The 26,471-nt window shown below is 36.7% G+C and overlaps 1 protein-coding gene and 1 long non-coding RNA gene across 3 annotated transcripts; both read left to right on the top strand.

The window, feature by feature from the left end:
- The first annotated feature begins 8,734 nt into the window (after positions 1-8,734).
- Positions 8,735-10,567, top strand: LOC129788897 (uncharacterized). 2 transcript variants are annotated; one of them, XR_008750402.1, is made up of 4 exons: positions 8,735-9,163; positions 9,237-9,403; positions 9,484-10,209; positions 10,297-10,567. It is a non-coding gene; the product is annotated as an uncharacterized LOC129788897 (long non-coding RNA). The 2 variants fall into 2 exon arrangements; XR_008750403.1 differs by having other exon boundaries at positions 9,047-9,159.
- Positions 10,568-21,638: 11,071 nt separating this feature from the next.
- Positions 21,639-24,749, top strand: LOC129788880 (uncharacterized). Its single transcript, XM_055825288.1, has 2 exons — positions 21,639-22,355; positions 22,438-24,749. Exon 2 carries the CDS (start codon positions 22,444-22,446, stop codon positions 23,794-23,796), a length of 1,353 nt encoding a protein of 450 aa, XP_055681263.1. The 5' UTR covers positions 21,639-22,355; positions 22,438-22,443; the 3' UTR covers positions 23,797-24,749.
- The last annotated feature ends 1,722 nt before the right edge of the window (positions 24,750-26,471 follow it).

Below are 26,471 nucleotides of genomic sequence, written 5' to 3'. Positions count from 1 at the left end.
AAATGTTTTTTATTCTTCATTTTTATGTACTAAAATTTGGCTTTAATTTCTATTTGATTTAGCTGTTTACTTTTTATTTTTTTTTATAATTACTTGTTTTTAATTTTTAAGGAAAAAATAATTAAATCTTGTAAGAAAATTATGTATTTTTTAAGGAGCATAAAAAGTTGTTTTTTTGTACCTCTAAACGATTTTATTTTTAAACACTTAATTTTTTATCTTAACATTCGTACAAAATGTTAAAAAAAAGGATGAAAAACAAGGATTAAGAGATTAGGGAATCTTGGATGATGTCTAGAACTGATTGAGTTCTACTATTCATATTAATTTGTATCTGAATTAATTAATTTCTTTAAAAGAGAAAATGTTCTTTTGCGCCAAATATTAAGCTCGAAAGATTGAACTTACTCACCTGGACGTCATGTAAGATTTCCTAATCTAAGACTTATTGATGAGCAACATCTTAACTTATTAACTTTTTACTTGCTCAGGAAATAAAAAGTTTTTTTTCATACTATTCTATTCCAGACAAAAACTAAAATCAAAGATTTCAAATATTTTTTTGTTGCTTCTCAATCATCCAAAACTAATCTATTTATCTAATCATAACGGATCTTTTAAACGTTTTAGACAACAAGAAAAAAATTAAGTTAACCACCTTTCAACTCCTTATTATGTATAAATCTAATGAAATGAAAGAAAAAAAGAACAAATCAGTAGCAGTATTTCTATTAAAAAGAGAGTAATTTTTGTTCTAAAAAATACAGTAAAAAATGAGTAAAAAAATAGCGTAGTTGAAGTGGATAGTCAAGAGAAAAAAAACAAAGAAATACATACCTATTATTACATAAATCACTACTTGAAGGTACTAAAAATGATGGTTGTGTGATTGTTTTTATTGGAGAAAAATATTCTTGAATTGTTTTCTCTCTTTTAGAATTTTCTATTTCATAACTATATTCTTTTGTCAACATCTTCCTTTTTCTGCATTATTGTGTTTTTATTATGTAACTGTTGTTATATTATATACATCCTTATTATCCTTCCACTGTTCTTTTACTCAATTTCATTGCACCACAACATGCATTTCCTAATAAGTTGTCGACATGGACGAACAGATATCATTTTAGAGTTTATAATTATGTATAGAATAGAAAAGAAGAAAAAAAAAGAAAATTGCAAAAAAGTTTACGAAGGAGAGATATTAGTGAGAAGATGTTTTTAAGAGAAGAAGAAAAAATATTGGCGATACATGGCAATTTAAGAAATTGTATAAGATGTAAAAAGATAGATTCCTCCATTAAAATACATTTTAAATATTAAATTCTATAAAAAAATATAAATATTAAGGATAAATATATTTGTAAATAAGAAAACAAATTAGAATTAATCTATTTGTTCGTATAAAATAAAAAGACATTGAAAAAAATTGACAAGTTTTTCTGTTTTGTTTGAAAAGGAGTTTATTCATTTTAAGGTTCTATTGCAGGGAAACAAATTTTCTAACTGTTTAAAATTATTAAAAGAAATAACTAAAGAGATCTTTCCTCAATTTCTTTAGCTAATTCTATTAGAAAATTGGGTTGATTTATTTCTTTAGTGTTTTATGATCTTTCTCCGTATCTGTGTGATTGTTTGGATAACATAATGAGGGTCCTAAAAATGAATAAACTCCTTCTGCACTTGATATTCACTTCTTCGATTTTAAACGACTTTTATTTAGTTAGAAGCTCTTCTATAGACTGTTTCAAGTGAAGGGAGCCCACAGAGAAATAAACAGAGTATAAAATGAATCAAAATTTCCGTGTTTATTGTTTCAGATGGACACAAAACAGTTTAGAATAAATACCAACAAAGTGTGGTTTGTATATTTTTTCTACTCTTTTAATTACTTTTTTTTCTTAACTTATTACGTAAGTGTTACACTTGATTATCTTAAAAAAAGAAAACTTCCTTTTTTCGCGTGAAATGTATATACGGCAAAAAGGGAAAACAAAAAGGGAAAGGGTATGTTGTGTTAAAGAGTATACAGAGAATATATCTCATTGTATATTGTAGTAGCTAAAAGCAGGAAGAATATCTTCTCTCCTCAATTTGCTATAAGAAGCACTTTTTGCTGACCCCCTCCCTCATGTCTCCGAATTTGCCGATTCATTAGAATTTTTGTGACGACCATCGATTACATCAAAACCAGGTCATAGACCTAATATAAAGTCTATACGTGAATTGAAGTGGATAGTCAAAGGAAAATATTTTAGGTAGGTTTGACATTAGAATGATTTTCAATTTAAGGGAAACAGGCGCTAATGAAGTCAAATGAGGATTTAGGAGAAGTTGAGATATTTTCTAACGGCATCTTGTAAGATCGATTTGCGCCATTTCTTAGGAAAATTTGGTATTTTCTTCAGCTTTTCTTCAACACTTGTCTGATTTTTTATTTCCCCGAACTTTCCTACCCAAAAAAAAAAGATTTTTTATTGAAAAAATTTTAGACTAAACCCAAATTTTCCACGTAAATCTTCATATTACGAATTTATTGTTCATTGACCCCTATTGACGACTTCGGGTTGTTTTGCAATTATTTCTTTGGGTGTTTCTGGAGAAAAAGCATTTTCCCAAATGGATCATTTTGCCAAGTCAACAGAAAATGTATAATATATTAATTAAGTCGTCGCTTGACTCATACAAATTCTGTTGAAAATTTATTATGTGAAACTCCGCTATATGCCTTTTTCTTTCCCAAGGAGAGACACTTTCACATAAATGAAAACAAGCGTGGAGATTTTTTTTTCGTCACACTGTATTCCTATGCACCCCATCCCACAAAGCAAAAACATGCTAAAGAGCTGTGAGGGAATTTTCATGATAAGAAAACATTATCAGCTTGTTGATAAGTCAATGATCTTGTACATTGAATAAAATGTTGCACATTCAGTGTGATCATGCTGCTCCATTTGAAAATAGAAATTTCCATTTAGGAAAGTTTCTTTATATAGACATGAATTCATTCATCTGCAAGGGATGAAGGGAAAAAATGGGCTGTATAGGAAAGGTGCTCAAATGAAGCATGAAACGATTTTTTCTGCATTTTCCCGCAAATTCACGTTTCATCTCCTCACCCATGTAGAGTTTCCCTCATGATTTTCCAAGAGTTAAAGGAGGATGCACGCAGAGGAGTGATTCACAAATCACGCATAAAGAATTCAATTGACAAATCACATTGAGATTTGAGATGAAAAGAATGGAATTATTGAGGGATTTTCTGTCTGTTCTGCTTCGTTTGTTTTGCGGTATCATTTTTTCGACTTTTTTAAAACAATTTATGTTGGGAAAATTGAAAAAAATTTAGAACTTTTTAATACAAAATCCGAATAAAACTATAAATGAGTAATGATAAAGATCATGTTATATCTTCTTAAGATCACCAATTAGAAGAATAGAAAATAGAATCATCGAATGCGAAATAAACTCCCGAATTAAGGACAAAATATCATAATCGAAAAGGAGCGTAAACAGAAATTTATTCTAGTGGGTGTTTTTAGACAAAAGATATTTTTTATTCAAAAAAACGTTAAGAATAAAAAAGGAGAAAGAACTTTTTAATCAAAGTTTATGAAGATTGCAAACGTTAAACCGTTTAACGGCTCTTAAGACTCCTAAAGACAAATTTAATTTTCAGATTTTCCTTTTCTCTTCTCAAAATAAAAGGTCATATCTGTGGAAAATCTTATTTTGTGAGTGTGATTGCACAAAGGATCTGCTCGTTATTTCTTTCTGCACCTTCGCCCACATAATTGACCAAAATCGCAGCTAAGAACACCCATAAAAAAAAAGAAATAATCCCTCATTTTTGATCTCAAAAAATTAAGGACCTACACAATACACTCCCTGGTGGAAATAATCGGGAACGCCGTTCACAATAGGAAAGGTTCCTAATCAATTTCTCCACTCAATGATTTTCTCATAATCCATTGCAGTTTTATTTTTTTCACGAGAGAAAATGCATTGCGAGAGAAACATTGTGATGTGCTCTTTGCCCTCTTTTCACAGTGCTCTCACCATGGAGAAGAAGACCCTGAGCAGTTAGTGCAATATATTGGAACATTTTGGGGGTGGTAGAGGGGTTTTATGGCGCAGAAGCAGCGCCACGATGCTCCCCACAGAATAGCGGAGTATTAGCACACACCAACAACAAGCAGCAACCGAAGACTCTTCGTATAACCCAGCCACCACGCAGATATTGTATTTCCACTGGAAAATGTTGTGTTGGATGCTCTCAAAAATTTCATTGGTGCACTTGTACCTGCTTTAGGATGGCCCCGCCTTTTATGGTAAAATTTTATTTCCGGTGTGATGGAAAAAGAGTGAAATTTTCCATGGTACTATTGAGGACACCACATATACTATAATCCATGGTTTTTTCTTCTTCTTCAATGGACATTTTTGCTCCAAACAACATTGTGCAGAAGAGAGTTTATTTTCAGCTTTTTTTCCTCTTCTTTGTGGGACAATGTGGGAGCTATGTATCAATTAAAAAAAATCAATAGAAGAAGTAAAAAGAATTTTCTCTCTTTGTTTTAAGTCATTTCCTTTAGTTTTTAAATTGTTGAAGAGTTTTTAAAAAGTCGCGACTGGATGCTTTTTGAAGCATTTCTTTCCAAGAAATTTTTTAATGCTAAAAAAAATATTTAAAAAAATCCAAACTTGGATTTCCACAAAAAAAATCATCAAAGTTGCACAAATTGAGCGCTTTTCAAACTTTTCTCTCCATGTCCAATTTTGTACGACAGATTTTCATTAAAAATAAAACGATCAAATTCCTCCTATTAGAAGTTATCTACCAAATTAGGGTTGTCTCTGAATTTTCACGTTTCCTTTCCTGCAAAAGATAAAGATGACAAAATGCCAGGAAATGGGAACATTTGAAAATGAATTTGCGCAAAAATTTTCCCAAACTCAAATATCTCGCTCAAGTGTGATTCTCAATGTGAAATTGCGGCGTGAATGAGATGTGACTTGTGGCAGGAAAAAGAATCTCATAAGTATTGAATTTCTGACCTTGGCACTAGGATGAGAATTGCATAAATACTTCAGCTCTAATGCAGCGAGATCTTCAAAGTGGAATTAGATTTGCTGACTAATATCTTTATGGAAATACCCTTCCCAACACGCTTTAGCGGTGTTTGAGGAGCATAATAAACTGGATTTTTGTTACATTCTATATGCGCATATGTTGAGAATTTTATGCGTTTTATGTTTTATTTTTTTAGTTTTTAATTTTTCTTAAAGCGGTGTTGCTTAAGTTCATCGAATATGCTATTGTTGTCGAAGATGCTGGATGCAACACTTTCTCATCAATTTCCGCGGGACTCATGGACTCTGGAGTTCTCCCTTCCATTGAGTCCAATACTTCGGGAGACGTGTACTGCCAGGGGCAGTACAATTGCACTTTCCTCCCCATCGGAGGACAGTGAGGTCTGGGAATAAAAGCTGCTGCTAAAGCGCTACTCTGCGACACAACATCCCCGCCATACCTGAGAAGAGCGCGATCAAACGCAGCCTCTCTAAGGTAGATCGCATAGGCACAAGGCAGCTGTTAGCGCCGTGCCCAAGAGATCCCTTTCGGCTCACGGCGGGTCGCGGGAAGATCCCAACGCGCCATCTATCGGGTTATAAAAGAGCGCGTGTAATTGAATTGAAGTAAATAAAGAAGTGAATTGTGAACCATCGTCTTTCTCTGGCACCTGGACGACACTTCCGCTCTATCCCTGCCATCCCCAAAAGCCTTTTCCGGCAACACTATTATCGCTCTAAGCAGGTGATAAGAATTCGATCTTGTATAATTTTCTTACCGATTAGAATTTATTAATTATTCTTATATTTCAAAAATTTTGAAAGAAGTAAACGAATTTACTGAGATTTAACGTTTTTTTTTCTCTAAAATTAATAAAGTTTCACAGATAAAGCTCTTCAGCTTCGTATTAAATAATAAAATCTTGAATAGAGATAGGTATTCATTCAAAAATTATTATGTTCTTTATGCTTTTTACCTTTTAGATTTTTTTTAAAGTCATCTGAGACAGTCGAGACAGTGATGTAATCGTAGACGACAACATTGAGGAGAAGAAGACTGAGATTCCGAAAAAAAGATATGCCTCTGAAACGATTCCTTTTGCCCACACCAACGTACTAACTACATATTTTGCATCCCCATCACGAGCAGGAGTGGAATTTCGAGAGTCCAGTATACGGAATTTTATTCCATTTTATCTGCCATGAAGGTGCCACAGCCACACTTGGCATTTGTTATTGGAAATTGTCCCCACAGCACCACAATGTGCGACCATCTCGGGTTCTCAGAAGAATGGTCAGATTATGGGCAGTGGAGAGGTAAATCCTCCTTCCTTGTGCACCATATTCTTTTTACGATTATAATATGCAGACAACAGAGGAAATCAAACATATAAAATTGGCGATATCCATTCGGGGGTTTGTGTGTAGCATCCCTCCAAATGATATGCGTGACTCGTTATTTTTGTCATCGAAACCATAAAGATTGAATTTTTCCTGTGAGATTGGCGAGGGTGAATGTGTTCGCTTCACAGTACACAAACCCATGTGCCACCCCCACACTCACTAAATCAAAAGAATTGACCACAGAAATGCTTTTTTCCTCCCACCCCAAAAAGCATTTCAAGAAAAAAATATATATAAGAAAGTTCGTTTGGGAGAAACAAGATGCCCACCACTTTCAATATTTCTTTTATCAACTGGTGGACATCTCGTCCTCCCCCTCCCCGCCCGTACTTTGTGGTCAACATCTTCCAGTTTTGCCGAAGAAACACCGAGAATGGGGTTTGGGGTGTAGAGATAGAGGTCAGGCCATAAAACACATTTGTATCCATAAGCCACCTCCGAGGATCTTATGGCACATTTGCCATCACACAATTTCTCGTTCATTTCCCCGATATTACGCAACAGTCGTGAAGATATATTTTTTTCTTCACCATATTTCGTCCCTCTTTTCCCCCGGGATGTCCTGAACTTTCACTTTTTCGATTTGTTCTGATATTTTAACACTAAATCTCCCCTTTGAGGTTTTATTGAATTAATAATCAATAATCTTATAACAAAATCTTATTGATTTTATTGAGATGAAAGGGTTATGAATTAAGCAGATGATCACTAGTAAAGAAAAAAAGTGCATTGATTAATTATTAATTATTTTTCACCCCTAACATTTTCAGTTCTATCATCGTCAAAGGGGTTGAAAGCTTCAACAGCGATCTATGAATTATATTAAGCTCACAATGGAAAATGCCCTCATCATATGTCAGTTCTATCAAAGAAACCTTTATAAGTTTTCTCAAAAATTTCCCTTCAACCCCATCACATCAAAATTATTTTATTTTTACAATTTTTAAAACGATCAAAGAGATGACGTAAATTTTCTTGAATTGAGAAATCTTTAGGTGAAATGATGAACATGAATCCTTTATGAGGGTTTCGATGTACGATGCTGAATTTATTATTCTGATGATGTATCTTTGGCATTTTATTAGAAGAGACATTGATATGGAATTTTTTTCTGTATGAAATTCCCATCACGTTTCCTCGCAGCGCATAAAATTCTTGAAGGACATAAACGAAAAAAATCCCCTTCAAATTTTTATATCCTTTGACTTGGAAACTGACCAGTTGATGGATAAAAATGTGCAAAAAGTATCCTCTTTGCGTAGTTCTTTTTTTCCTACAAGCTGAATATACCCTTTCCCTTTACACATATAAAAGAACCTTAATATTTCTTCTACAAGAGCTTCCCATGTTGTCGCAACACTGCAGTTCATTGTCACTTGAAATTCTTGGCGTGGAAATTTACTAATTTATGCGCGTGTTGGAAAATTGGCACATTTTTTTTATTCTTCATGATATGTTACGAAGGCTAAAATGCAAACGTTTCACAGAGTGTCGGGTGATTTTCGATGACATCGCACCTCAAACCACTTGTTTCTGGTGGCGACAAAATTAAAGAAAGTCGATGTAATGAAGATTCCCTCGCATAGTTTATTCCCCTGGCCATTGTCTCTTTCTCACTCTCTTTTTTTATGCGAAATTGTAACCAAAATTGTATGTACTCCATGAACATGACTTGTGTGCAGTGGAATTGAGTTGAAAATGAAAGAATGAAAATAGAGGGTAGGTGTATATTCGTGTTTTTCCGACGTGGGGTGAACAATAATGATTTTCCGGGTTTTTCGTCGGTAAAGTGGGGTTTCTCACCCAGAAAAACTCACGTTTTCCAGAGCTTTCGGCTCCGTTCGGAGCCTTCCTCAGTGGCTACAGAGAGAAGGAATTTATTTACAACAATATTTTCTACAAACAAGACAATTTTCCACTCACTCAAGCGTGGGGAAATTTTCCCTATCTCTGGGCGCGTCACAATTTGATCGAACGAGAAGGCATCTATAAACTAACAAGAAATAGAAATCTAACATTAAAACCAAGAAAACACGGAAAATTTGAGGAAAAACCACCTGGACGGAGCTCCACTACGTCAATAATTTTCATCACAAAGAAGAAAACTGTTGTAACGGCAAATTTTCAAATAAAGTGTCTAACAGGTGTTCCCCTCAAGAAACAATACTGAAACACCGAAAAAACATTGAAAGACATTCCCCTCCATATGACGTCATCAACGGAAAATCCCCATGGTGGCATCTGTCATTATCGTGTCATTCTAGCTGCGTCAATCAACGATGCGTACACAACATTGACCCCCGCATGATCCGCACGTCTATTCACCGCAACATCAATGTTGCATTTGATATGCAGTGCCTCTAACATGAGTCTCTTTCCGTAGTGCTGGTGGGTGTCAAGAATCTCCGCCTCATCAAATCTGAATACATGTCCAGTGTCGTGCGAATGCTCACAAAGGGCAGAAGCTGCTGCTTTTTCCCTCTGGATGGGGGTTCTACAATCCCTGAAATGCTCCCTTACTCTCGTGGTCAACATTCTCCCCGTGGTGCCCACATAAACTCCTTCGCAAGCCCCACAAGAGATCCTGTAGACAACATTCGACCTCCTATCAGGAGGCACAGGATCCTTTAATTTGGAGAAGAACTGACCAGTCCTTTCTATGGGTCGGAATGCAGGAGTAATGTTGGTAGCACCCGTGATGATTTTCTTCATTCTCTCCGACACACCTTTCAAATAACACATGGACTTAAATATTCTAGGTTCCGGGGAGCCAGCATTTGTCCGAGAATCCGTGGAAGAATGTACATGTAAGGATGCATTATGTGAAGATTGAGTGCTCAATAACTTCCTGATGATGTTTTCTGGGAAGTCATTCTGTCTTAGGATCCATTTCAGTTTTACATCAATATCTTCACCTGGTTTTGTGGTAAGAGCTCTCGCCTTCTTTATCATATTTTTGCCCACATTGATGATGGTATTTAACTGATGTCCACTCTTGTAATTCAGGATCCTGTTGGAAGCACACGGTTTGGAATACCACACTGTAGTCATGTTTCCATCAGTTGTTCTATGGATCGACATATCCAGATATGCCAGAGCATCATCCTTTTCGTTCTCCATAGTGAATTGTAGCTTCTCATTGTAACAATTAAATTGTTCAAGCACGTTGGAAACATCCTCAGCGTGTACCGCCAGTAGTAGGTCATCCACATATTTACGAATAAAATCAATTCTGAGGTTTGTGCTCCCCAAAATATCTTCAATCGCTTTTTGCATAACAATGTCCGCCAGGATGGGGCTCACAGGAGAGCCCATGGCTACCCCCTGAAGCTGAAGGTACACCTCATCACGATGCATAAAATATCCGGAGTTGATGCACAGCTCAACCAACTCAAGAAGTTCATCTTTGTGTAATTTAGTGGAATGTTCAATCTCACCAAATCTTCTGTCCACCTCTCTGAGTGCCAAATCAGTAGGAATGTTGGTAAACAACGCCACCACGTCCAGGCTCAGAAGAACGTAGCCCTCCGGAAGTTTCCTTTCATTGATGAAACCTGCCAGGCTCAAAGAATCCTTAACATTCATCTCATGCTCTGCCAATGGCGAAAGAACAGAGGCCACAAATTTCGCGGATCCATACGTCGGAGAACCCACGAATGAGACCACAGGGCGAAGAGGCACCCCATCCTTATGCACTTTCGGCATCCCATAAATTCTGGGAGCGTTTCCGGAGTAAGTAGACATTCGCATCTTGTCAGACAAGGAAATAGAACCTCTCTCATAGAGTTTCCTCACTAGCACATTGTTTCTCGTTTGCAGGTTTGATGTGAGATCCCTCTTTTGCTTCTTGTAGACAGATTCATCACTCACCAATTGGAGCATCTTTTCTTCATAATCATCCCTGTAGGTGTATACCCTACAAAAGAGGTAGTATATAGTTGGGAAAATGCAATATAGGGTCCATCCTCTTTTGCCATCCCACACGAAAAAAAAACATCCAAACCCTGTACATGAGATAAAAATGCTTGTTGGGAACCTAAACATGGAGGAGAATCGAAAAAAATAAAGCAAATAACAATAAAAATAAAAAGGAGGATATTCCAGATTATTCGATTGTCTATTTTTATAGACACCCACAGCAATGGGAATGTGGGAGACGATGTGGAGAGACATCACGAAAATGCTTCAAGTTCCTCCCTTATTCAGTTCATTCCGTTTAGTGAGTCCAATTTTCGATCATCGTTTGATGCCAATATGTTTGGGAGATGGGGGAAAATAAGGGTGGTTTTCTCTATTTTACTCCACCCTCCCCTCCCCTTCTCGCCACACTCTCTCTTCTCCTATACAACGTCCACGATGGGAAAATCGTCACGGGAAAATTGCATCAAAACCAGACCACATCAAGTCGAACAAACACCCACTTGTGCAAGAAGTATTTTTTATAGGTAAGTAGATAACTCTATACATAAAATATTTTATAGGTATCAACCGTATTAACTAACATAAAGTTTATTATTTATAAATTAACAAGATAGTACTTTAGTTGATATTAACAAATAAATAACTCAATCGTGAATTGGAAGAGACAAAAAACGCAATGATGACGTCATTGTTTGTATTTTTAGTCAAATTTAGAAACCGAGCAGCCTCTTTCGCGATTTGACGATCATACAAAAACGAATAAACTCCTTCGAGATTTTAGTTTGAAATAGATTTTCCTGAACAATGTGCAGAAAGGAAGCAATTCCTAAACAAATCAGTTAACTAATTTCCCTTGAAACTGGATATTTATTAATTATTATGTTTCCCTAAATAATTTAGTAAACTTAATAGTAAACCCTCCATTTATTATTTCATCACAAATTATCTCAAAGAGATCTTTCTCGGAGAAGTTTTAGAAAAGCTACACAGAACACATTTTAGCCAAAACCTTTTATGGGTGTGTTCTTTGCCTAAATTCAATATGATGCTACTGCCCTCATTCCTGCAACCAGGGGGTAGGTATAGGTTACATACAATGTGAGGCAAAATCCGTGCTGAAAAGATAAGTGTTTGAGTAATAATTTCTGGGTGGTCATCCAAGCAAACAAGAGGACCCCAGAGAGTGGGTGGCTTTGAGCAAAAATTAGTACGTGTGATAAAATATAAACAGCCTTTTTGTGTGTCCGGTCGAGGAGTGCTCCAGAGATGAGGAGGGAATTTAATAGTGTCAACAGTGGAGAGTTAATTTGCATTCAGGAGGGTGTGGGTGGGCACATTTTGTGGTGTGGTGCTTGCTGTTGGTGACCATTGAGGGCATATCTTGACCAACACTTTAAGTATATTATGATGGTGGTTAACATGTGAAAAATTTAACTGTGGTAAGCTTATCCCTTACTGGCAAATTTTGTTGTTTTACCTTCTGTAAGAAAAAATCGAACAAGAACCTCAAAGGGTTAATTAAATTGAAATCGAAATATCTCATTATACATTTTCCATTCTTAACGACTAAAATAAATTCTTCAAGAAGAAAACTGATTTAATTTCGCGAAGATTTTTTTGAACTTTGAATGATCTTCTTTCATTTTTTGGAAGCTCTTTTAACTCTTTAAAAAGTTTCAACACTCTCCAATTAATTTTTCAGAATTAGTTTGAGTGCAATCAAACCCCTTTTGAAATTCCGATGGAACACAAGAGCTGTGCCCTGAATAAAACACAACCAATATGTGATAATTCTCTCCCTTTTTGGTGTTAGCCCAAATGCCCTTCTTACATATAATACGATGCCCCATATGGAGTGGCATGATCATGCACAAGTGCCCAAGTGGAATAATGTTTCGTAATATTGTTATTAATTATTATACGAAAATTTTACAGCATAGATATTTAAAACGAGATTTGTCACGTTCTGCAGACTCTTCCCATGCTCTATATAGGTATTATATACACCCCCGCGCTATTCACAAAAGAGGAAGCTTCGACCATTGAATTTTTCCAACATAAATCGCACGCTGGAGCGCAATATTTTCTCCGGTGCATTTTCCAAGATTTCCCGTCGTTGTGTTGGTGGAAAATGTGAGAATTAATCAATATATAGTTGGTGATGATTGGGAAAGTGTGAAAACTTTTCTCACACACAAAACTCTCATTAAAGTTCCGAAGCTCTTTATTTGATGCATTATCTTGTTTACACTGTAGAAGTGATTCTTTTCTCTATGAAACTTTGGTGATTTCTGCTCAATAAACACACACTTCTCAATGATGTTATAATTGAATAAGAAACTCAATGAATCCCCATTGATTACACCCAGATAAATAAAGCTAAAAATAACTAAATTGCGCTTGATTGTTTTGCAGTGGAATCAATTGAATTTTTCGATAGAAAATAATTCTTAAAACAGCATAAAATGAATTTAAATTAGTTTTAAACTGTCTTTAAACCCCACATTCATGCTCAGTTTTAAACAATTTGTATACAAAAAGAGTAAAAAATGAAAAGTGACGTCATTGTTTAAATTTTTGGTCAAAAAAGTAAAGAATAAAGGCAAAACTTTATCAACACTGGTCCAAATGATATGTACTGGGCTTCCCATAATTTTTCCGAGTGTACATAATAATGTGAGATACACAAGAATGCAACAAAATATCCCCAGGGTGAAAATTCTGCCAGGACAAAGTGTGACTAAAAGGTTATTCATTGCGTCACATTGTTTTATGGGGGTGTGAGAAAATACAATTTGCGAAAATTTTCACGAGATAGTGAGGGTGTGGTGGAAAAATTTCCCGTGCTCAGAGTGAGGGGGTGGGTGTGTGTGGAAATCCAGAAGATTTATATAGGCGACTTGCAATCTCTTCCACGGGATCTAAATATCCTAAATCGCCGCCTGACCGTTATTTGTTGCAAGTCAATGATGTGTACATCCCAGATTTTCCATCTCTCAAAAGGGATAGGGAACCTTATACTGTGGGCCCTGGAAAATGTGGACATTATGATGAAAAGTATATCCTTTTTTATACTGAACTAATATAATGGTAAAAAGCAATGCCCCCGGGCAAATGTGTGATTGTTTTTTGTCCTAAATATCAATGAAATGAACCCCAAGTCTGAAGAAAATTATAAATATTATTATTGAAGATTCAGATAAACAATGATTTTTAATTAATTTTTAGAACTCTTTAGAATTTTTATTCAGCTTAAAAGTTTAGCAACACAACTCTTGGTTCAAGTTAAGACTAAAATCGATTAGTTGCTGAAGAGGATTAATTGCATTATTATGCTCATAATTCACATCATATTGGGTACAGGAATGTCAAATCCTGAAAATCAATCAATTTAAAGAAAGGAGAAAGAGGATTTCGCTTTAATTAAAGCCATAAGTACGTTGAATACCTCATTCAAATCATTTGATACAATTTACACTCGTGCCTTGGCATAAGATAGTCTAGGATGTACTGCTCTCGCGTATTGAAAATAATGAGTGTGAAGAGTATATCCTAAACTATCTTATGCCAAGGCACGACTGTAAGTCAAAATTCAAATAAATAGTGTTTTTCTTCGTTATTTGCCAGAATCACTGATATATTCTTAGGAACGTTTTTTATTCTCTTCTTCTGTCCACCCTTTGTCCTATTTTTTGGTAAGGGGTGCGACTAGACGGAAAATAGAGGGAAACGAAGGAAAGGCACATGCAAAGGGATGTATAGAGGAAAACGGACATCATTTGAATTAACGAAATAGATGGCAAAAGTCAATTTTATGTCTTTCTGAAGGCACAACATGCAATTAAATTTTATTTGGGCCAAAATACAAAAAAAAATCGTATTTTTCTTTCGGAAGAAATTATTTTTTGCTTGACTGAGAGGGAATTTTTTTTGCAGAAGCCGGACAATGGTGGGAGGAAGGAAGATAAATGTTTTCTCAACACATAAATTTCATCCCTAATAATTTAATGGGCAGCATATAGAATAATTTCTTAACCCCAATTTTTTCTTCCCTGTATTGTCCACGCGCAGAATATAGTCTTCAATTGGCTAAAGGATATGGCAAAAGGAAGGATAATGCGATATTGCGTTTATTTATGATGGGATTCTCCTCCGCATGCCGTGTGAGGGTGTGGGAATTGCTGGGAAATGGGTACGGGAAAATCTCATGAAAAGGGACAAATCAGAGAGATATCCGGTCAATAAATCGAACTTTTTGTGAGCAATATGTTTCGGAACAGTTTTCTTTCATTTCCTCACCATCGAGTCCGAATATGCTTTGCCGCCCCCCTCTCTCTTTTCTCGCTCAATAAAATAAAATCTTCCTCTACTTTGGCATGGTCTTTTCAATAGAAAATTTTACAGAAGAAAGAATTGCGCCTCAGGTTCATAATTCCGATCATTTCGATAAATTATTCAAATGGGATATCAACAAATTCGATTGCACCCCCTTATTCCCTTTTTGGTCATTGATATCATTTGTGAGACATTTTTCTCGGGGAGAGGGAGAAAAGAGAAAAAGAAGAAGCAGTGAATGTCGAAAGAGGGTGGATATAAATGTCTTATCTTTTGCCATTCCTCCCCCCACACTGGAACAATGCACCATAGGCCACCTTGAGGGCAAATGTCCTTTCGTGTAAATTACTTTACTTAAATGACATGGAGAATGAAGTCCAGCCCAATGTGATTCTCCTGCTTCAAATGATGTAGTTTTCTTCCTATTTTTTTCACTCCCTCCTTTGTTCACTCTATTGTTGCGTATTGTATCCCTTGGGGCTGTCATTCACCTCCCTGAGGACTTCTGGGTCAATTTGTTCCATCGGTCATCCACATCGAGTCACTCACAGAAAGAATATTGTGAGAGATATTCCGCGTAAAAAAACTCAATATTTTGTGATGATCGCAAGAAAGGACTTTTCTACGAGTTTGGTATATTGTATCCTTAAGGACTTTTAAGAAAAAATGAAAATCAAAGAATTTTTTAATTGTGAGTAAGTTTAAGGTTCAAGTGGTTAGAAAATTAAAGGATCTGAATTGTTAGAAAAAAATCTTTCCAATGTACCGGAAGAAGATAATTTTGTCTCCCTCCACCAAGGACGAACAACTTGTCATCACCAATCCATATAGCCTCTGGGTATATTGAGTTGTCTATTACCATTTGTGATAGCCTTCACTTTATTATCCATCACCATACCCGTGCCCTACGACGAGGTAGAGATAGCCTGACAATATGGGGATGGGGAGAGGAAGCTCATCAGGAGTTCTTCGCGTTTGTTGTTACTTATGCTGGACATGTTCTTCTTCTTTCTCGATATTTTCAATTAAGGAAGACACACCATGTCTAGTCTCCATAAAATTCCACCCCCAACCATTCCCCCCCAACACATTCAACACATTTCATCCGAATTATATCGATCATGTGCAATTTCCTCACCGGACACAATTTCACATCATCCCCTCATCGGCTCTCGAAAAAGTATCCCCCCATGCCGCAGCTTGGTAAATCCACCCACCCACACACATAGCTGAATGAATAGTATACGGGATTGCGTGCAGTGAGGCATGTTCCCAAATCACATTTCCATCGCATTTGGGATTGAGTCATTTAATCGGCGAAATACGATTTCCCATTGGACCCATTCATTTGCGGCATTGGACAACATTTGAGGCCACAGCATTTTGGGATGAGGCGTGTGCAACCGGACGCGTCTATTTGCTCTACTATGCGAAGCCGCATCCAATTCCCAGCATCACCCACCAGCTGATAATTCCTCTCCCTACACACACTACAGGCATCCAGCCACATTCAAATACTCGTAACATATAAAATAAGTGCTCCTGATTCTCTATTCTCACTCTATGGTGTTCCACCCTCTATAAGCTCCGCCGCATGGGTTTAATTGATGACATCACATTTGTGGATATTATCACACCATTAGTTTCCACAATACAATATAATAATCACTAGCCAGGGACCCACACACACACCAAATGATCCCAAGGGATAATAATAATTACATTGTGAATGGAATAACAGGTACATTATCCATTGCAATATCTATATCATTTACCATAATATATTTACACGCAACATAATTTCTATATCAGAAAAAGAATCTATGATATATGATTTTGTAGGATTTTCCTCAAATTAAAGGATAACAATGAGAATTTTCTTCTTAAATTCTTCCTTTTTCTTTAAATCTATATATGAGGATTTTCTTGAACCTTATTTGTGGAAAAACCATTTTTAAGTTTTCTTAATCTCTCGCATTTTAGAAAATTTTCATCTAAATCGGTGCATTAGATTTTGCGCAATATAAGATGATTCGATGCAATGTTAAAGAAAATCCCTACAGGGAGGGGATGTTTTTTTAAATCCCTACAAAGCTCCCCAACATGGTACAAATTGGATAGAAGAGTCGTGGGAACAATTTTGTGTTAGAAGGAATAACAAATTGCTCACACAGAGAGTGAGAAGAAAAGAAAGAAGGTGAGTGATGAAAGTGAGGTGAAAGATTACACATGTGTTGCAACCACCAGCTACGAATGTCGAGGGTGTGGACTCATTTTTTTTCTCAACATTTTGCCAAGGAAAGAAAACACAAAGTCACTCCTCTATTGCCGTATAATGATGACTTTCCTTCGAGGAGTATTAGGGATGTATGAGAAGCTTAAGAAAATTGTCTGTCTTTTGTCTCGTAAAAGTTTTAAAATTGATATTTTCAATGCAATGCTTGTGGAGGGAAAGTGGCACAAACTTTGATAAATTTGTATTAAAGAAAAGAGGACACTCATCTTGGTGAAATTATTATGAGAGGAAGATAAGAGAAAATTGACAGTCTTTTGGAATTTCATTGAATTTTACAAATTGAGTGCGATGAAGGATTTTCTTGGTTATGAATTCTATACGAACGAAAGGAGAAATTCCCCATTCTCGGGGCAAACACAATTTTCGATTATCTCTCTGTGGAAATCTCCAAAGAAAATCGACATTGGGCGCACACTCCTTCCACCACTCAATCTGTAATAAATCATATTTTCAATAAGACGAAATAAGGACCCAGTAAATCATTTAAGACTTGACTCACCGAGTTTTATTATCATGTGGAGGATTGAAAAACAGTTTAAAGTTCCTTTTCATCCTTTTCACCCTATACTCTTCATCTTAGCTTCTTGAGGCAAATGGGGGTGTTTTTTTTCTCTCTTCATCTCCATCCCATAAGGGCAGATATAATAAATAAATATGAATTTGATGGTTTTTGAAAGGGTTTTAGAGTGCGTTACATAGATCCTTTATTGAGGCGCGCGCGACATATTTCAAGGGTTTCCCATTCAATAGAGAGAAAATCGTTTGTATCATCTGAGAAGGGGTCTATACATTCGATAAAATTTTCCTTTACAAGATTTTTTAGAGGGGATTGTCATTGCGAGAATAAGTGATTATCTTTTTTTCAACTATTATTTTTCCTTAGAGCATTTTCACACTTTAAGCTGAATCCGGATTTTTATCCGATTATGTGATTATTTCGGCCAATTTACTGCCTTCTTCAGGCTTGTTTCAATCTACTTTTCTCATTTTCTTAATGCACTTGGATGGGAATTTTTCTCAAAAAAATATTCTCTCATATTCTTTTTATCTTTTATCAATTTTTTCTCATATAAAAGTACATTAAAAATTAAAACTAATACCCCCTTAAATTGATCATCTTTCTTAAATGCCTCCACACATACACAAAAGATGAAGAGGATTTGAAGGATTTAATGGGAAAATTGAGCATTTGAGACATATGTACATGAAAATAATTTTCAATAAAAATAGCAATTCATTGAAATTGTCTGTGATTTTTTTTTGCAATTTGATGAAGAAAAAAAAACGGTTAAAATAGACACGTAAAGATTCCTATCATGTGTGGGAGAGAATAGCAATCTTCGTGGTAAAACCCTTGTGAACAGGATGTTCGGTGGAAACAACCTGGAATTTGAACGTGATTCTGTCGATTGACTCAATTTGTCGAGGGAGAAAATTTTCGTATTTGTCATTCCGGCAACGAAGGGCGGGGAGCGCCTTTGCCATGAATGAAGATGGAAAGAAGAATTGGATTATAGAAGGGGTGTGAAAATTCCTCCCCATGGAAATATCAAAATCACAAATGCAAGAAAAAGAATGAAGTCGCACACAAGAAGTATTATCATTTACTCGATCAACCCATTTTTTCCCGCATGAGATTGCCCAACGGCTTGAGATTTGTGCAAAAAACGCAGAAGAAAAAAAGAACGAAGCAGAAAGTCCTTCCCCCTTGCATCCCCAAACTTTCTTCTGAGTGATTCCAATAAAATATCTCTTTAGCCCGTTTAGCCTTCTAAATTTATATCTCTCCGTGTATCATGTAATAAAATAAGAGACACCCACACAAATCTACTGTGTCGCTTGTCCACCCCAAAAAATATCAGGAGTGAATAAATCAAATCTGTTTTCTCTCGCCCAACCATCCCTTGTGTGTGCACCCCGAACCGGAACTAAACTTTTACGCCACCAGTCTGGATCACCCTCTCATTTTCCACCCTTCCTGGCATCATAGAGAGCTGCTGCACAAGTCACGGTGAGGGTTTGAACGGAGGAAATTCAGAGCACCCGATCCCGAGAGGGTGAAAGAGAAGGGGTGAGAGTGAAAGATATTTAACCTTTATATGCCACCGTACTGGTTTCACTTGGCCAAGTTGCAGCCCCCTACTGAATAAATGGAGATGGGGATTTATTAATTACAATTATTGTGGCCTCTCATGTAGCAATTCCTCTGCGGTGTATTCATACACAAATTACCATATAAATAACTATGGAGGATGCACGCGGGATGAGTCAATTAAATTAAAATCAGACACGCGGGTAAAATGGGAGGGAAAATATGGATGTTCAGTGTGGACCAATTGCTATATGTTTATAGGAAATTGCCTCCCAATAATGTGTTTATTTTTACGCTCACTGACTCCTCGTTGAATTTTAAATAAATAAATTTCTTACTCAAAATTTTATTAAATATTTTTTTATGATGTTAAATTCTTTTTTAAAAAATATCACAGTAAAAACTTTAAATTTTGCATAAAGACCTTCCTGATTGCAAGGATATTCCAATTAGGGTAAGAAATTCAACACGTTTTGTATAAATTAGGTGTTATCATCGGAGATGACATATTATTTAGGCTAATAGTAATTTATGTGTGTTGAAGAAATCTCAAGGGTTAATTACATTGTCTTTGCCCCTTAAGTGAAAGGCATCTCATTCCATCTTTGCGCGTAAACATTGTGATGAAGACCCAATGAATTCCATCCACAACAATTAATTATGATGCAGCCTCAAAGGAGGAATAAAATGGTACCAGTGAGATAAGGAGTAGAGTCAACAATCCATTTCCGAGAACCCATCACTTATGGGGCAGGGGGACAATTTTAATATTTATAAACGATAAAAGTAATAACATTGGGCTATGAAATATGTATGTTGATGTACTTTGTGGGCATTGAGAAGAATTTAATTAAATAAATCATCAGTTATTGACGCTACTTGAATTTGTTATCAATAAAACATTTTTATTTATTTGCTTTCTCAATCTTTTTTGAGCAGCCTTTCGTAATAAGAAATTTTCGTATATTTTATTCCAGGATGTTATTTTGGAGGATGATCGAAGGTCGATTGAAAGTTCTTTTAAAAAAAAATGTTTAATTCTCTAACATTGCTAAAAAGAATTATATTTTACATAAAAAATCGAAAAATCACAACAAAAAATAGTTTGTTAAAAGGTTTGTAAAAGTTTGTAAGTTCTACATATTTCTTCAAAATGATTTTTTATCGTGCAATGTTTTAGTGTCGTCATGCCAAGTGGTTAAGTTTGATTATATTGATTACAATAAAGTCTCTCTGATTACAAATAAAAGAGAGTCTGACGGTCGCCCAGTGTGCTCTCAACAAAAATAAAAGAATCCAATCCACTTAAGAAGTTCACCGAGGCGGCCACCATATAGAGGCGAGATCTCAAATGAAAATAAACAAATTTGAAATTGAGCCTTTTAATCGTTGTGGTCCACCGCGCTTTGCTACTTTACTTTACGTTTATTTTCCAAGAAGAAAATAGCATGAAGAAGAAGTTTGATAATAAATAATGCAAAAATTCCATGCGGCACACAAGATAAACATTCCATGATATTAGCACAGGATGTGTGATAGGGGTAAGGGTTAACTGCCACACGTTTGCTGTATTAAACAAACCATTTAAAATTATTTCTCTTCGCTCGCCCTATAACTTCTTTAGATTCTAACATTATTATTTTGCTTCTTTTGTTTTGATCGGGCTATCCTTAAATCTATTTATAAAGTAATTCTTCATTTAAGCATTTTATGTTTAGAATTTTGGAGTAGATCTGATAAGAAGCGATAAAATTCCATTTGTTTGACTATGTAATTTAATATCACTTCAAAATTTCATAATAATAATTACTTTGTTTATTTTACTATACAATTTTGCTTATCAAGTTGACGCATAAACATATTATGATGCTTTTTTTCAAAGTAGGATATTTTTGTACCTAATCTTAAATTGTTAGAAAACTTTAATAAAGAAATTTTTTTTTGATTTGCTGTAAATTCCTGGAAAAATAGAAAGACGTTCAGACTAACTAAACCACTTCAGCTACTAATCTATAAGTTGGTGGTAATGTGAAAATGGTTCTAAGTTCTCTTCCCTCTAAAAGGGCTGAGCTGGATAGCATTTGGAGAAGAGAAAGATGTCCACCAGGGGGATGTTGTGGGACAAAAGTGCCCTAATAAAAATCTCATTATTCCTAACACGTAGAAAATGTTGATCACGAATGTGTAAAAGGTAAATCCAATGGTTGAGTGTGGAAGAAGGGCGATAATTGGGCGTGCAGAGACTTATATATTTGGGGGAAAAAGTCACTTTCAATAACTCACACAGTCGCAAGATTGACCCAGTCGATGGACATGGGTAAACATCCTTTTGAGAGGAGATTCAATGAAATAAAAAAAGAAAAGCATATAGGATTATGTTGTTTTGTAGTCACCACCATATTTTCCACTCAAGATGTATCAATAGATATGATTTCTATCATCGTTGGAATAACTTTAATATTAATTCCATAAATCAATAAATTGATGGTTGAGGAGGAAATGGCAAATATTTGTAAGGTTAACAGTAAGGTATGAGCGGATTAACGGGGATTAACGGGACAACGATCGCCAACCTTGTCGGGACAGTCAGTGTTGTGATGGCAGTGACTGCGACAGGAGGTGTGTCGACACGTCCCTGCCGCTTGAATGTGAGAGTGATCTTACATTTCAGAAGTGGGATCAACTCTGCCGCAGAAGGAAGTGGAAGGAGTTCTAAGGTGATGCAGACATAAAGGAAAAAGGTAGGCGATTAGGAAATAAATAGAAAATCGCGGAATAAATAAAATGGCGGCAAAGAGGAGCGGGAAGCAGAAGAGCGGGAACGGGAAAATGATGTAAAAAAATAGAGATTTTTTTTTCTCTTTCTCTCTGCAATTGAGCAAGTTTTTTTTTTTTCTTTTAGGGATAGAAGTAAGGTATAATATGAAGAAAATAAAAATGTGAGTAAGTTAACAGGGAAATAAAATAAAGAATTATCTTGTTAATGCATGCAAAATGAAGGTTGTTTCGAGAGGTGGTATCGGGAAACGGGAATTGCGCGAATGCACTCGGGTGTGTTCGACATCAGTCGGTACCGCACCAAGTGAAATGTCAATTGATTGTCGTTATTGTCATTGTGGAATACGCGAAAAAGAAATAAAATAAAGGCGAAGTGCGTGAAATTAGATAAAATAACAGGAAAAAGTGAGTTTCAAAAGGAAAGTAGAAGAAAAATCAGAGAAGGAAGCGAGGGAAGTAAGTACACAGAGAAAAAAAAAAGAAACTCATCCGGATTATTCGAGAAATTTGAGAATAAATTGTAATGAAATAATTTTAGGTTAGAATGGATGAAAGAGGAATCGATTTGGAAGGAGAACTCCGGGAGTACGATGAAGAAGCAATGGGAGGAGATGAACAGGGAGAAGTGATTAAACACTACAGGCAAAAGATCCGTGAATTGGAAAAGGAGAATGAAGCGCTCAAACGGGGCACATCCTCATCAAGTTCAAGGGAAGTGGGAACATTCCGGCTGGCGGGAGGGGAAATTAAAGATTTAATCCCGGCGTTCCGACCTGGGGAAGATGAGACAACCACAGAAGAGTGGATTGAGAATCTAGAATCCATGCGGGAGATCTATGAATGGACCGATCAACAAGTTCTGCTGTATGCGTCAATTCGGCTCAAAGGAGCCGCAAAGAAGTGGCATTCAACCACGAAGACGAGAACGTGGGATGAATTCAAGTGGGAACTAATGAAAGCTTTTCCGGAGAAAATTAATGTAGGGAGGATAATTGAAGAGATTCAAGGGAGAAAGAGGAAGGGAGATGAAACCGTAACCGAGTACTTCTTTGAAATGAGACAGAAAGGGAAAAAGATAAAGCTGGATGATGCGACGATCGCAAAGTACATTATAGCAGGACTGGGAGATGAGAAATTGATCGGTATGGTGGCCGGAGCTAACTACGACTCCCCACAGGAATTGCTCCAGAAAATCAAAGATGCTGAGGATATTCGTAGAGCCATGAGAAAACACGAAAGTGGCGAATCAGGGGGGAAAGAAAAGGGAGAAAAGAACGATGCACGGCCTGAACAAGAGAGCCAGGATGGGAATCAGGTGCAGAAAGTATCTTGCCACAATTGTGGGAAAGTTGGTCAGATAGCCAGAGAATGCCATGAAAGGGAAGACAAACAGCGAGACATGAAGGCAGAAATCACGTGCTTCAAATGCAACGAGAAAGGTCACATATCAAGATTCTGTGGCAAAAAGGAGAGAGACTCAAAGATGATCCATATGGGCAACATGAGAATAATTGAAGTTGAGAAAAAGGAAAATCCAAACTACAAGGAGGTGAAAATCAACGAGAAAAAGCTCTGGGCTTACATTGATCAAGGGAGTGATTGCACCACAATCAGAAAATCCGATGTAGAAGCTCTGGGGGTAGAGATAAATCCGAGAACGACAACGCTGAGAGGATTCGCAGGACAATGCCAGACCGTGGGGCAAACGGAAGTATGGGTTACGATTGACGAGGTGCGAAGGCAAACAACCGTCCATGTCGTACCAAATGAAGCTCAAGACATTCCAGTGATTGTCGGCCTTGATATTCTGGGACAGGAAGACATACGAGTCGTCAGACAAGGCAAAACGATGCAGATAGAGGATGTCCGGAAGGATGCAAACGAGAAGACAATTTGAATTGTTATAAAAATAAATTAAGCAACGTGCAAATAAATTGGTGGAGGTAAAACAATATTTTTTTTTTTACAATTAAAACTATAGGGAATATTTAATGTAAATTCAGAGTCGTGAGCGAACAAACATAACAAGGGATGTGGCAAAAGGTGTATAGGGTAAGTACTAATTTCAATCAAACAATATTACAACTGATATGTTAACACAAGTAGATGACAAAGGGAGATTGTTCCAACAGAATCGGAAAGTCAGCTCATTATCTAAATATTGTAGTGAAATCTTAGAATAGGGAAGGTTAAAGTAGTCTGTTAGCACTTTTTAATTGAATTTCTAAATAGCATAAATACGTTGATTTTCGAGGTAGTGTTTAAGAGACAAATGAATAAGGTAGAGTAAAAAAAAATTGAGTTTAATGAAGAAGAGACTATAAAGAGCTTACACTGAAACACCCTTGGTTAAGTCCGAGACGTGTCCAGAAAGTTAAAGTCAATAGAGAAATGCAAGCAAGGCAAGAATGAAAGTTGGGTAAAGAGAAGAGATTGTGAGAGAATTTCATGCTGAAACACCCTTGGTTGAGTCCGAGACGTGTCCAGGAAGAAGTTAGAGACAATAGAGGAAATGCGAGAGGCGAAAATTGAAGTTGGGTGAAGCAAAGATTGCGAGAAAACTTTATACTGGAACACCCTTGGTTAAGTTCAAGACGTGTCCAGAAAGAAGTTGGAGGAATAGAGGAATGTAAGAGAGGCAAAATGGAAGTTGGTTGAAGTATAGATTGCGAGAAAGCTTCATGCTGGAACACCCTTGGTTAAGTTCAAGACGTGTCCAGAAGAAGTAGAAGGCAATGAAGAGAGAAGCAAGAGAAGATGAGAGTTGGTCGAAGTAGAGATTACGAGGAAACTTCATGCTGGAACACCCTTGGTTAAGTTCAAGACGTGTCCAGAAGAAGTAGAAGGCAATGAAGAGAGAAGCAAGAGAAGATGAGAGTTGGTCGAAGTAGAGATTACGAGGAAACTTCATGCTGGAACACCCTTGGTTAAGTTCAAGACGTGTCCAGTAGAAGTAGAAGGAAACGAAGAGAGAAAATTGAGAGTTGGTTGAAGCAGAGTCTGATGAGCGTCAATCTGTAACACCCTTGGTTAAGTTCAAGATGTGTGCAGAAGAAGTCGAAGCCAATAAAAAGAGAACAAGGAAGATTGAGAGTTAGTTGAAGTAGAATGTGTGAATGAGCGCCACTCTGGTACACCCTTGGTTAAGTTCAAGACGTGTCCAGAATAAGTCGAAGCCAATGAAGAGGGAAGTAAGAGAAAATTGAGAGTTAGTTGAAGCAGTATCTATGAATGAGCGTCATAGCATCTGATGTCAGGAGTGGCCGAGGGGTTGAAAAACGGTATTGAAACAGGAACCAATAAACGGATTAGAAGTGTACTCAGTGTTAGAGAAAGAGTAGTGAAAGAAAGGAATTTTGTAATGTCCTGTAGGAAAGAAATAAAAAGTTAGGTAGAGTTGTAGGATGCAGGAACAACGACGATCAGATAGAGACAGAATAATTATTAAGGAGACAGGTTGAATTGAAGATCCGGTTTACGGCGAATAATGAGAGTTAGAGCACAGTTCAAAAGATGGCAACAAGAGGGGTACAAGAATACATGAGAATGGAGGAAGATAAGACGAGCAAGGAAAGATCTAAGGGAGTTAGGAATAGTACGAAGCAAGAGAAGTTCTGGGAGGCAATTAGAACGAATGTAGAAGCGAGAAGATAAGATGACGAATGACGTCAAGGTCGCTGAGGGCAGCTCCCGAAGTCAGGAGTGGCCGAATGTAAGGTTAACAGTAAGGTATGAGCGGATTAACGGGGATTAACGGGACAACGATCGCCAACCTTGTCGGGACAGTCAGTGTTGTGATGGCAGTGACTGCGACAGGAGGTGTGTCGACACGTCCCTGCCGCTTGAATGTGAGAGTGATCTTACATATTTTTATGTACGTGTGGTGTCCTAAAACAAGCCACAATATGACTTATCCGCCTCTTTTAGCTAACACACAATTGGGACAAGAGAAGATGAGTATCCAACCGAAAGTCTTCTCACCCTCATTGTCTTCACATTCGCCCCCACAAATATTGGCGACGATCAATTCTGGCGAGGGAGGAAACTCTGGAGAGTGAACGAATTGCTTGATTGCCATGAGATACATTGTGCGATGAAGGCAGTGATATGGGTTGTGCTATTTTACGGCCTCTCATGGAGCAGGGGGAGAACAGTGAGCCACCCTCATGTATATATCGGGAATTCATCGATACGGGAGACGTTATAGAGGAAGAGTCTTTCACTAAATCAGTCGTACAACAAGGATACGTGTGGTGCGGGAATCACACAAAGGCGTATACCTTTATTTATTTATTTCATCATACACCGAAAAATACCACCTTTAAACACTTCTTCTCTCCCTCATAAAAAAGATAGACTTCATCCGTGCAATTTCTCCGCAATGCCACAGACAGTGGTGGTGGGTACTTGCTGATTGCTTGCATTGTAGGAGATAAACCACGGGAACCGCAAATAGAGGAATCAAGGGGGTGATTGTTTCGGAGTTGCAAATGAGTTACTTGAGTCAATAAGGAATGGAGCGCAGTAGAGCAGTTCCTTATTTATCTTACTTATTTTTTAGGATCTATTTTA

The sequence above is a fragment of the Lutzomyia longipalpis genome, chromosome 2, assembly GCF_024334085.1.
Source record: "Lutzomyia longipalpis isolate SR_M1_2022 chromosome 2, ASM2433408v1".
NCBI classification, from domain to species: Eukaryota; Metazoa; Arthropoda; class Insecta; order Diptera; family Psychodidae; genus Lutzomyia; species Lutzomyia longipalpis.
The sequence above is the reverse complement of the archived record's forward strand: the minus strand, read 5'-3'. Positions and strand labels throughout refer to the sequence as shown.

Excerpts from the sequence above, each read along its gene's own strand:
- LOC129788880 (XM_055825288.1), top strand. The coding sequence starts at position 22,444 with ATGGATGAAAGAGGAATCGATTTGGAAGGAGAACTCCGGGAGTACGAT.